This window comes from Monodon monoceros, unplaced genomic scaffold (assembly GCF_005190385.1).
Source record: "Monodon monoceros isolate NGI ecotype Baffin Bay Population unplaced genomic scaffold, NGI_Narwhal_1 Super_Scaffold_6, whole genome shotgun sequence".
NCBI classification, from domain to species: Eukaryota; Metazoa; Chordata; class Mammalia; order Artiodactyla; family Monodontidae; genus Monodon; species Monodon monoceros.
In genome coordinates this window covers 9,124,947-9,137,798 of record NW_021703783.1, presented here as the reverse complement: position 1 = coordinate 9,137,798, position 12,852 = coordinate 9,124,947, and the positions used below count along the sequence as shown (strand labels likewise).

Here is a 12,852-nt window from a genome sequence, read left to right as displayed (position 1 = left end):
AGCCTGCGCGTCCGGAGCCTGTGCTCCGCAACGGGAGAGGCCACAACAGTGAGAGGCCCGCGTACCGCAAAAAAAAAAAAAAAAAAGTAACTGGTTTAAAAATTACCTAAGTCCTTTTCTGTTTTTCCTTGGAGCTGTGCTCTGTCACCTCAGTTATTTCTTCCTTCTTTTTAGCCTCTTTAACTTCTCCCCGTCACTGACTCCCTCTTAACCTATTGCATTTGTTATCCCCTCTCTCTTTTTAATCCTAGAATTGATAAAATAGAAAAAACTGAAAAATAGATAAAATTGAAAACATAGATACATCTTGTTTAATTCCTGGATTGCTGTAGTGGCAGCCTGCTTTTTTTTTATTTCCAGTTTTCCCCGTCAGTGCCTTCTTGTTGCCCCCTATTCAGGAACCTGCAGAGGCTCCTTAATTGCCTCGAGTCCCTAGCCCAACATTCCCAGACTCTCCAACACCTGCTTCCCACCTCCGAACCCTCCTCTCCGGTCACTTCCCGCCCAGCGTGCACCAGCCAAGGCTGTTTTCTGAGTGGTGGTCCAGACCCACCATGGGTCTTTCTCAAATGTTTCCCTTCTCCTCTCCTCCAGGTCGACAGGTATTACTTCCTTTGCCTTAAGAGACTCAGTTTAGCACTCAATTCTGCCAAGAAATGTGTTCTAATGAACCCCACTTCAGTATAATCACTTTAGTTAGATTTTTAAAATAGATCATCAAAGCAGTTGTAAGAACAGTATAAGTACCACGCGGAACATTTGAAAAAGAAACCTGTAACCTCAACATCCTGACACATCTGTTATCATCATTGCTTTATTTCCTTCCAGCCTTTTTCAATTTTTTATAAAGATTACCTTTTAAAGTATGTATCGGTCAGCCAGCCAGTGTTTACTGGGTTCACACTATGTGCTCAGTGTTAAACGCTTTGGGGGAGTGTTAGAAGCAAGACCCTTCTCGGTCCTCCTAGTCTAGTTTCGTGATAATTATTAAAAATGATGAGAGAGTACTGTCAACATTAGAAAAATATTTAAAGCCAGCCTACTTCCAATAAGAATTTGAAGCAGCTTACAGTAGGAGGTTGTGATCAAAAGATAACACACATTCACACACGTACCCATTAAAGCGGGACAGAAGGGCAAGAACCAGGTAATATGGGACTAAGAAAGGCACAGTAAAACCGGAATTAGTTATCTCTTGAAACTGAGTGAACACCTTAGCTTTGAGCTTCTTAGCAGCCAAGGTGAAAGAGGAAATACTAAGAGCAGTATAGGCTAAATACTGAATAGTTGAGAGGAGGAAGAGAGCTGTGTAGCCCAGGAAGGCTTGGACTTTACGTACATGTGTTTATATACTGTTAGGTTGTATAGCGTGTCCTTTTTTCTTTGTTTCAATGTTGTTTTGTGTTCGTTTGTTGTTTTATTGTGTTTGATTTCCCTGTCTAAAGGGAAGCTGCTTGATTGTTCATGTAGTACCTTAAAGCTCTACGGTGTTTTGTACGTAACAAACAATAAGTCCTATACGTTGGGAATTTATTATATGTATAACAGAGGTGGTGAGATTGAAGTATTATTGTATATTGTATTACTCAGCTGCCAGAGCAGGTTCCCCGGATACCTTGTTAATTACAAGAACTTTAACATAAGGTTTGGTAAACCTTTGGTGGTTACCAATGAAAACAAGGATGAAAAGGGAATAATTTAGCTCATGGCAGCAGCATGTAGGTAAAGGGTAAGCACATACGTAATTGTTCAGATATAAGGTAGTCACTGTACTGGCTAAAATGGTAGTTGCTTCCAGGCTGTGGGATAACTTCATCCATGTCCACGAGAAAGCTTTTAAAGCTTATCTACAGTGAGAGATGGCAGTACCGTGTGATCAAATTTCCTTGGTTCTTGGTTCTAACAGTGTTCACGAGTCCTTCTACCATGTTATGGGGAGTTAGCATGACGCAGTCAGACAGTATCTCCTGGATATCAAGGAAGAGGTCAGAGTTCCCCTGGTCCTCATTAAGGTGACCTAATTAAATTGATTCATGGCACACACATGGCTTCTTCTTAAATTCAGCAAGTAAAGTGAGCCACTTTATGACACAGAAAAGTCTCCCAGAGAAAAATAGGGAAATTATAGGAAGGTGGATTCTGAGTCGGCATTTTACAAATTGCTTGACTTGGCGTCTCTGCGTCATGATGTGGTGTCACTGTGATTAAGTCTCTCCCCGTCCCCACCTCCCTGCTTTTTACACAGTTAATGTGTCACATATGTTTAAAATGAAAAAAAAATTTTTTAATTTAATCGCTCATATATATCAAATCATTATGCCATACACCTAAAGTACAATGTTATATGTCAATTATATCTCAAAGCTGGAAAACATGTAGTATCTCTTACATAATTCGAAAAAAACTTAAGTATCAGACAACATAGGTAAACAAAATACTAGCTAAATCTTAGGATTTTGGATGTTGTTTTCTTTATACTATTCTGTATTTCTGAAGGTTTCTACACTAAACAAGTAGAATCACGTGATCACAATGTGTGATTTATACTCAGGGTAAGTTATTAAAATAATAATGTAAAAAATACATGGTGAAAAGTACTGAATAAGAGGCAACCTGAGTTAGGGACACATTGCTTATTAACACATGTGGACCTTCATTGTTCTATATGTAAATCGTGGGGAAATCATCTTCCCCTACCTCCTTAAAAAAATATTGAAAGGAAAAATAGGTAAGTAGATGGGCTTTACTTCGAGTTGCCAGATGAAAGCCATTGTGTGAGTAAATGGAAATAAGATTTCACTGCTGAACAAAGTTGTCATTAATGACCCTTTCTGAATTTGACTCATAGAGAAAGCAAAAGCCTCCAATGGATGTGTCCTAGTGCACTGCTTGGCAGGGATCTCTCGCTCTGCCACCATCGCCATTGCCTACATCATGAAGAGGATGGATATGTCCTTGGATGAAGCTTACAGGTGAGGACAGGAACATGCCCTTTGACCTGAATCATGAGAAGACATGGTGGGTGGGGGAGAGGGTGGTGGTGACCACGTTAAGATCATGATTATTTTAGTTATACTCTTTACAGGTGACTGGATTTTTAAATGGTTTTTCAAAGATTGGAGAAAAACGCATTTTTTATAATTTAGCACTAATTCTGCCCTCACATATATCAAGTTCATCCTCAGCTACTTTTTAAGTTTAAGGAAGAGCAAATACAGAGATCTCCACCCTGTTACTTGAGTTTGTATCTTTGCCTAGTTGGGGAAATATCATTTGTTCTAATTTACACACGAGAAAGAAACGCTCCAGGAGAATACTCGTTGTAGAATTCCTACCGTGCTTCAGATTTTGTGTCTCTTTCACTGAGGAAAAATCCCAATATATGCAAGTATAAAACCAAATAATTGTCAAACTCCATTCGTTGAGTAGAATTTCCTGCAATCTAGAGTTGCTTAGATTTTGTAAAGAATTTTATCGACGTATATAGTTGATTTACGGTGTTGTGTTGAGTTTGCTATACAGCAAAGTGATTCATTTATACATACATATATTCTTTTTCATAGTCTTTTCCATGTGGTTTATCACAGGATATTGAATATTGTTCCCTGGGCTATAAAGTAGGACCTTGTTGTTTATCCATCCCAGATATACTAGTTTGCATCTGCTAACCCCAAACTCCCAGACCTTCCCTCTCCCCGCCCCCTCATCAACCACAAGTCAGTTCTGTATGTCTGTGAGTCTATTTCTGTTTCATAGATATGTTCACTTGTGTCGTATTTTAGATTCCACATAAGTGGTATCATATGGTATTTGTCTTTCTCTTTCTGACTTATTTCAGTTAGTATGATAATCTCCAGGTCCATCCATGTTGCTGCAAATAGCATTGTTTTTTTATGGTTAACATTCCATTGTGTGTGTGTGTGTGTGTGTGTGTGTGTGTGTGTGTGTGTGTGTGTATGCCACATCTTCTTTACCCATTCATCTGTTGATGGACATTTAGGTTGTTTCCATGTCTTGGCTATTGTGAATAGTGCTGCTGTGAACATAGGGGTGCATGTATCTTTTCAAATTATGGTTTTGTCTGGGGATATGCCGAGGAGTGGGATTGCTGGATCATATGGCAACTCTACTTTTAGTTTTCTTGAGGAACCTCCATACTGTTCTCCATAGTGGCTGCACCAATTTACATTCCCACCAACAGTGAAGGAGGGTTCCCTTTTCTCCACACTCTCTCCAACACGTATTATCTGTAGACTTAATGATGGTCATTCTGACCTCTGTGAGGTGATAGCTCATTGTAGTTTTGATTTGCATTTCTCTAATAATTAGTGACGGTGAGCATCTTTTTCATGTACCTATTGGCCATCTGTATGTCTCCTTTGGTGAAATGTCTGTTTAGGTCTTCTGCCCATTTTTTGATTGGGTTTTTTGTTGTTGTTATTGAATTGTACGAGCTATTTGTATATTTTGGAAATTAAGCCCTTTTTAGTCACATCATCATTTGCAAATATTTTCTCCCAGTCCGTAGGTTGTCTTTTTGTTGATGGTTTCCTTTGCTGTGCAAAAGCTTGTAAGTTTGATTAGGTCCCATTTGTTCATTTTTGCTTTTATTTCTATTGCCTTGGGAGACTGACCTAAGAAAACATTGGTACAATTTATGTTAGAGAATGTTTTGCCTATGTTCTCTTCTAGGAGTTTTATGGTGTCATGTCGTATACTTAAGTCTCTAAGCCATTTTGAGTTTGTTTGTGTGTGGTGTGAGGGTGTGCTCTAACCTGATTTGCACGTGGCTGTGCATAGAGTTGCCCAGATTTTGAAGTATATAATTTTGAGTGGGTTGCTTCCACCCCCCTTTCTCCAGACAGAAGGCAGCCAGTGACAGCAGCACCAAGGACTGGGGTTGTGTTCAGGGACGCCTGAATCGGAGTCCCCTGTGTATCTTGCTGGATAGAGGCGGTTAGTTTGCGTGTGATAAAGGATCAATAAATACAGGCACGTGGAGCCAGGCCTGCTGTAACAATTGGACTTTCTTCTCAAATTGGAAAATCTGGAGAAAAGAAATGAGCTACCTGAACAGCTCCTCACTTGAGGAAGGAGCTGAGGCGGTGGGTCCTCCCTGTGTCCGCACCGCTCCGCGTCCTGCAGTCTGGCTGCTCCCTAAGGTCCTCCTGCGCCCAGTAGAAACCAGCAGGAGAGGCGCCCTTACATCCTGTTACTGGGTCTCATCGCGAGGGTCCTGCATGTACACTTGTCACAGTTGAGGCAGTTGTTTCTGGCTTCGTTAATTTGCTTTAGGTTACTGATTTCCAAGGAGTTTATTTTTGATTCTTCTCTTTTCTTCCGTATCCAAATATAAATTTTCAGTGTAGTTTCACTCCTGCATCTTCTGAGAAGTGGCCTTAAGGGTCAGGGGCCACTAAAGAATATATCTACTATTTCTAAAGAGTCTCTGTTTCTACAATGAAACAGAAAAGCTGTTTATAACTAGTTTTGATCCCTTGATGACTCTTTTTTAAACAAGGTGGTTACAGAAATGAAGCCAGACATCAGACCTGTTTTCTTTTTTAATATTTATTTATTTATTTGGTTGCGCTGGGTCTTAGCTGCGCAGGTGGCCTCCTTAGTTGCGGCTTGCTGGCTCCTTAGTTGCGGCATGTGTGCGGGATCTAGTTCCCTGACCAGGGACTGAACCTGGGTCCCCTGCATTGGGAGCGCGCAGTCTTAACCACTGCGCCACGAGGGAAGTTCCTAGACCTGGTTTTGAATCCCGGCACCGCCCTTTAGTAGCTGTGTGATTTAGGGCAAGTCACCTAAGGACTGTGTGTACCTCTGTGACGGGGGTAATTACACCCACCTGACAGAGGGTAGTTTTGAGAGTTGAATGAGAGAACACCCCCTTTCGTGCGTTCGCATAATGCTTAGCCGAGGCCACTGTGTAGCTGCTTACTCTGTCACACTGAATCCAAAGGGAAGGAACTCGGAAGTGTGTGCTTTGATGCCCTGGCCATCTGATACTCTCTCTTTTGATCGTTAATTAAAAATGTGCAACGTCTTGAAGTGGCTGTGGGGCCTTTGATGCTGGGAAGCTGAAGGTGGCGCATGGCTGTTAAGCTGTACTTCTAATGGCAGCACCGGTGGGGAGGGGCGGTGCCATCCCAGGTGGGGAGGGGCGGTGCCATCCCAGGTGGGGAGGGGCGGAAGAATCATCTCTTACCCGTTGCACTGGAAGCCTTGGGGCCTTGAAAATAAGGAGGCTCAACCTAGAACTTTAGGGGCCTGGCCCCCCCGCTTTCTAGCACCTCCGGCCTCAGGCTGTAAAGCTCCCCGATGCAGAGGCCCTCATCTCCTCCTTGACCCTCTGCCCCAAGTTTTAAACCAGCCACCTGACAAAGGTCTTGGAAGGGTCTCTCTGATGATTCCCTGTCGCAGCTCTTCACTTGCCGTAGCTTAGTAACATTCTTACAATAACAGGTAGTCGTCAAATTCAAGCCTTTTTGGTTTTTTCCTCTTTTCATAGATTTGTGAAAGAAAAAAGACCTACTATATCTCCGAACTTCAATTTTCTGGGCCAGCTCCTGGACTACGAGAAGAGGATTAAGAGCCAGACCGGAGCGGCGGGGCCCAAGAGCAAACTGAAGCTGCTGCACCTGGACAAGCCAAGCGAGCCCGTCCCGGTCGCCGTCGCCGCCGCGGAGGGCGGGCAGGGAGGCCAGCCGCCCCTCGGGCCGCCCCGCGCCCGTCCCGCCGCCGCTCCCCCCGAGGCGTTGGGGCCCCGGCCTGTGCCCCACGCCGGTGCGCCCGGCGCCCAGCCCTCGCCTCCTGACGACGGCCCCCTGGTCCAGGCGCTCAACGGGCTCCACCTGCCCGCGGACCGGCGGGAGGACAGCGGCCGCCTCAAGCGCTCCTTCTCCCTGGACATCAAGGCGGCGTCGCCGTCAGCCGGCGCGGCCGCGCCCCTGCGCGGGCTCTCCTCCCCGGAGGCGGCCCCGGAGCCCTACAAGCCCTCCTCCGCCCTGGAGGGCGCCGGCAAGCCGTGCCAGTTCTCCCCGGTGCGGGAGGTGTCGGAGCAGACGCCGGAGGCCAGCCCGGAGCGGGAGGAGGCCGGCCCCCCCCGGGGTCCCCAGCCTCCGAGGGCCCCCGAGGGCCAGGGCGCGCGGCCCCGCGCGGGGAGGCCGCTCCTGTCGCCCCTGCCCCGCAGCGGCAGCGTGGAGGACCACTGCCAGCCCCGCTTCCTCTTCGGCCTCTCGGCCAGCCAGCAGCACCTGGCCCCGTCCGCCGCCGGGCTGGGCCTCGAGGGCTGGCACTCGGACATCCTGGCCCCCCAGACCTCCGCCGCCTCCTTGGCCAAGAGCTGGTATTTCGCCCCCGAGCCCCCTCACTTCTACTCGGCCTCGGCCGTCTACGGAGGCCACGCCGGACCCCCCGCCTTCAGCTGCGGCCAGCTGCCCGCCTGCGGCGGCGACCCGGGCCACTCCGTGCGCCGGCGGCAGAAGCCCAGTGACAGGGCCGACTCCCGGCGCAGCTGGCACGAGGAGAGCCCCTTCGAGAAGCAGTTCAAACGCAGAAGCTGCCAGATGGAGTTCGGCGAGAGCATCATGTCCGAAAACCGGTCGCGGGAGGAACTGGGGAAGGTGGGCAGCCAGTCGAGCTTTTCAGGCAGCATGGAAATCATCGAGGTCTCCTGAGAAGAAAGACACTTGTGACTTCTATGGACAGCTTTTTTCTTGTTCACAAAAAAAATTCCCTGTAAATCTGAAATATATATATGTACATACATATATATTTTTGGAAAATGGAGCTATGGTGTAAAAGCAAAACACGGATCAACACCGCTGCTCTCTTTTAATGTCTGCACTTGAGAGAGCAGCTAGTATTTCTCTCAACACAAGTGGAAGAAGGGCAGAGGCTAGCTTTCCCCCCAGGCACATGAAACAATTCTATGCAGTGGACTGCACATCCTCTCTTTCTTACTAAATCGAGTTCTATTTGGTGTCAGAGGACAGAAGCGCCCACCATTTTCTTGTCGTGCTACAAAGAGATCTCAAATACTAGTCCTGTCCGGTCCCTTCCATAGTGCACCTTAGTGCTGAGACTGAGCCAGCCTGTGGGTCGGGCGGGGAGAACCTATTAGGAACAGAACCTAATGGTAAATCCAAGAGAAATGACCACATCCAAAGCTGATTCACAAACCCAAGCGCACCTGACAGCCGAGCGATGAGAGCATCGTTCTGCTGACCGACCATTAGGGGCCTTGCCAAGATCTACTATAGAGCAACCCCAGTACCTCAGACGGAAAGTCGGGGCTTTCACCACTACCAGGTTTGGTGGCCCGTTTTCTAGGCATTGTGAACAGGCAGGTAGCTAGTCACCCCTTTCAGACCCATTCAGACGGTCTCTGCACACATTTCCAGTTGGGCCTGGATGGAGGGCGTTCATTTGTTCTTTCTTCTTCTCGGCTTTGTGAAGAAAGAAAGGAAGGAAGCGATCTAGGATCTTATAACAGCCAGGAATCTGGCAGCATCATGATTTAAGCTAAGGCTGGGAGGCTAAACAAGTCTACCTCCCTCTTTATAAATCAAAGAGTTGTTCGAGATGGGGTTGTCAACCCTTTCAATGAAGGTTAATTTCAAGCCAGACGTGAATTTATTCGGTAGCAGGACAGCAGCACCGTCTCGTCCTCAGCCGCGCTAGACAGCTTCCATTTCGGGTTCATCGCACAGATACATCTTGTGAAGATGGAACGGTAAGGTAGAATTTTATAGGAAACTACTAAGAGGCAGAAAACTGCGGAAGGATTAGAGAAGGTGGAATTGCTGAGGAGAAGCAGGAAACTGTTATTTTCTCAGTGGTTTTTTCCCTTAGCATGCGACCAAGGTGGTATTTCTATAATTAGACTTTCATACTGATTGACAGGGGCTGAGAGAGGCTTTGGTAAGCAACGAATGTTCAGAGAGAAACAGTGTAGGAAGGTGAGGAGAAGGCGGTTGAATTTTGCTTCGTTGCGAGCAGAGCGGAAAGACACAGCCAAGCTGTTCTCAGAAACTAACCCCAGCATTTTTTAGTAGAACGGACATATCAAAGTGGAGTGGGACCAAGTGGTCTCCGTCCGTGACCTACAATCACTGTATGGAATCAATCCTGGCAGCTGAAAACCGGAGGTGATTAGAACAAGTCCACAAGTGACAGTACTTACCTGCTTTTAAACTTCCTGGCTTGAGTTTTGTCAGCTACAGTCTGGTCCTGTTTTGAAGCCTTAATTCACGTCAGCAGCTTTTTTTTTAGGGTGGTGGGCGGGTGTTCGCGTTGTTCTTTACTGTAAGTGTAGCTTGTTGCTGACTCATATCTCAGGTTTTTCTACGTGTGAGAAATGGACAGTCCTTTGAGTTGGATGTGACGTCATGTTTCCCATGGTGACTGCTAAAACCAGCATAGATGACATGATTCAAAACTGACTCGATTGTGGCGATTATGAGCTTCATAGAACATAACTGGTTATGCACAAATAACGGGCTACGATATGGGTATTAAATGGAGAGAGAACTGCGTAGGGAGTGTGTTGTTACCATACTGGAAAAGTTCTGTTAAGAGTGATTTAGCTTTTCTATATACATGTACATTTTGGATGTAATCAGATATTATCAAGGTTTCACACAGTAATTTTTGATGTGTTATGTACACATGCACCAAACGTGTAACAGCTCCCTGCTTCCAGAGTCTGGTCACAACTGTGGAACATTTTTGAGAAATGAAATTAATGGCTCCAATGCTGTATGTTTCAGGAGGGTTGTGGGCCTTGGTCTTAATGCGATCTTTGGGCAGAATTGGCCTTCCATCCTTTGGGATTTCTCTTGGCCATGGTCCCCTTCCTTCCTGTGACCAATGTGGTCCTGTACTACACCCTTTGGTCCTTGATCACTAACATCGAGTAATCAGCCCTTGGAATGGAGACTGCCCTGCCGAAGGGGCAGCCTGTCGGGCCAGCCCCAGAGCCACGTGCGTGGCCGAGGGCCGGGCAGGGCGGTGGCTGACTCTTTGCAGCGTGGAGTCCGAGGGGGAGCCCTGGAGCCTACCAGATGATACGGGATGGTGATTTTATATGACAGAACTAGACCTCTACGTGAGAAATGCTGGAAGATGGTTTAGGACATTTGTAAAGCTAGATGGGAAGACTGTATAAGCGTTTACTATGAATACAGTGTTCTTCTGTAGTAAGGCCAAGCTGTTGAACGGTTGGATTGTGCATTTCTCACTCTGATGTGTCATGAATGTTAATATGATGAAATAAAATCAAAACTGGTACCTGTTTATACATAAGTATGAGAAAGGACCTCTCTCTACAGCATGTCCCAGTGGTGAAGGAGGCCTTGGTGGGACCTGACCTGCTGTCCTCCCGCCGGAGGCATCAGCTGTGTCACGGGATCCATCATTCACAGGGAACACGCTCAGGCGCTAACAGTCTATGGCCATCGCCTTCATTCTTTAATGTGTACGCCAGACGCACACCGTGGTGTAGAAACCTCCGATGACCTCAGGCTTGGTGACTGACTGAAACCAGAATAGGTACAAGGTAGGAAGGAAAAGACCAGGTAAACATTTGTGGTGCATTTTAATGTAATATTTGGACGGTTTTATAATCCTTATAGGAAAAACTGAGGGAGAGTAGTTATTTAACGGTCTGTTCTCCATCCTTGCCGTGTGCATCATGCCCAGTGTCGCGTAATGCTTGTAAGTGACACTGGGCATGATGACATGAGAACAGAAGCTCAGCCTCATCAGGTTGTTAGTAAAGAATTAGGCATTAAAGGAATAAAGCGTTTACCTTCAGTGCAAGCAGTTGGGATAGTGGCGATAAGAAGAATCACAGGTGACATCATTTAAGTTGGTTGTGAAAGGCTTCTGAGTTGAAGTCAGATGTAAGGAAATTTAAAAACAAGAAGGATTGGACTGGGTGAGTGAAGACCAGAAGAGCTGTCTTGACTAGGACCTTACCAAAAAATGGAGGTGGGCATGGGATAAAGGAAGAGAGGGCATATGGCATAAATCTGCCTCGAGATGGGAGGTGGCAGGAGGGAGCAGGTGTCTCAGTGAGAGGCTTTGGGTGGGAAGCTGTAGATGTTGGAAGGCCCGAAAGTCAAGCCAGTTACTACTTAAACGCAGACAGATCTGAGGGCCTCTTGGGGACCACCAGCCGCAGCAGGCTGGTGTCAAAGGACTAGTTTGGGTCTGACATCATCAGACCAGGGCTCAGGCTAAGGGGAAACGGGGAAGGTATAGATACTGGGACAAGTGAACAAGACCTTGTTATCCTCAGAACCTTCACTGTCATTTTGTCTTAGATACTCCTGTCTGGTGGTTTTCGCTTTCTGACACTAAGCAGATATGTTTTAGGTCTAGTAAACAAAATTTAGGTCTAGGTGCTTTTCTCTGAATATAACTCTTCCGCCTCTATCAATGAAAGAGGGAAGCAAGGTATTTCTTGCATTCTGTGGGGCCCATTCATCCTTGTACAGCAAAATTATACTTGGTTATATCTTTACAATGTTGCAAAATCAACTGGAGAATGACACCACCATCTTGGAAGATGTTTACAAGTCAATCATATTGTTGCAGTTTATGTGCATAGAGATGTCAGACTGGGTTTATGTAAAAACAGATTTCATTCCTTTGGTTCTAGCTAACACACCAGAGTCAGTTGGAAATGCTTTCCCATAGGACATGCAGAATGTTACCTTGTAGGAGGGTGTCATAGGCAAACAGGATAACTGGGAGAGGGTGAGCTCAGCTGTGGCCTGGGTTCTCTGGTCAGGGGAAGTATGACAGTTTCAAAGACTGAATTAAAAATACTTGGTTCACAGAAGCTTTTAGCATAAATCATGCTTCACTATATAGAACAGGTAGCAGTAGGAATATGCCTTGATTGGTGAAGAAAATTAATCAAATCGTCAGTAAATTCTATCATGTCCTATGTTGACACTGATGACCCTGAACAAATTCCTAAGAGCAATGGACACATACACGCAGCTCACCACATGAGATACCGCTCGTACTAATAAGCAACTAGATTTAGTTGCCAAAAAAGTTTTAATGTTATGGTTTGAAGCATGTGAATAATTAAGTTATCTGGTTACCCTTTCCCTCTGTAGTCACAACATTTGAATGGAAGGTACATGCCTTGTGTGTGTGCAAGAAATTCAGTGTTACTTATTATAAACCAATAAACAACAATGACGTCTCTGAGGCACTATGTAGCTCTTAACAAAGGAATGAAAGTCAGGGTAGGGGAAAGAAAAGCAAAATTGCTTCTCTCACAATTAAGAAAAAACATACACCTAAAAATTCCACAAGAAGAAAACATTTCCCTTCTCTCCGTGCTGCCCTTCAATCTTTAGTATCAACATGTTAAGAAACTTCGACTGAATACTACATATCTGGGTTTAGCTGAGGTGTAAACAAAACAGGAAGACAAAATTTTCAATTACTCTAGGATTTTAATACGTGTTTGTTCACAGCTCTCATTACTGAAGATTCCTTGTTTTCCTTGGGATTTGCTAGGGGAAATGCCAAAGCTAAATAAGTACTACAAATAAACCCGAAAGAGTAAGTGGCACATGTAGTTCCCCAGGGCCATTAGTTTACGTAGCCTTGGAAACAGCATGTCTATAATACCTATAACGTACCTTTTTCACACGTTGGAGGAGAAAGCAAAGAAATCAGCTAGAGAATACTTTACCAAAGACAAACCAACCAAACCAATTTCTTGAGTGCACTTAGAATGTGGAGTCCTTAAAAACTCATTCCATCGAATATTCACTCTGGCAGAGAACAAAAGTTACTAAGAATGATAAAACTTTG

At 45.4% G+C, this 12,852-nt stretch overlaps 1 protein-coding gene across 9 annotated transcripts in view; it reads left to right on the top strand.

The window, feature by feature from the left end:
• Positions 1-11,195, top strand: part of DUSP16 (dual specificity phosphatase 16) — an 85,568-nt gene extending 74,373 nt beyond the window's left edge. For all 9 annotated transcript variants that reach the window (XM_029204960.1, XM_029204959.1, XM_029204965.1 and 6 more), the window contains 2 exons: positions 2,849-2,972; positions 6,518-11,195. In XM_029204960.1, coding sequence (XP_029060793.1) covers positions 2,849-2,972; positions 6,518-7,685 — 1,292 coding nt within the window. In that variant the 3' untranslated portion in view covers positions 7,686-11,195. The remainder of the gene's footprint in view (positions 1-2,848; positions 2,973-6,517) is intronic.
• The last annotated feature ends 1,657 nt before the right edge of the window (positions 11,196-12,852 follow it).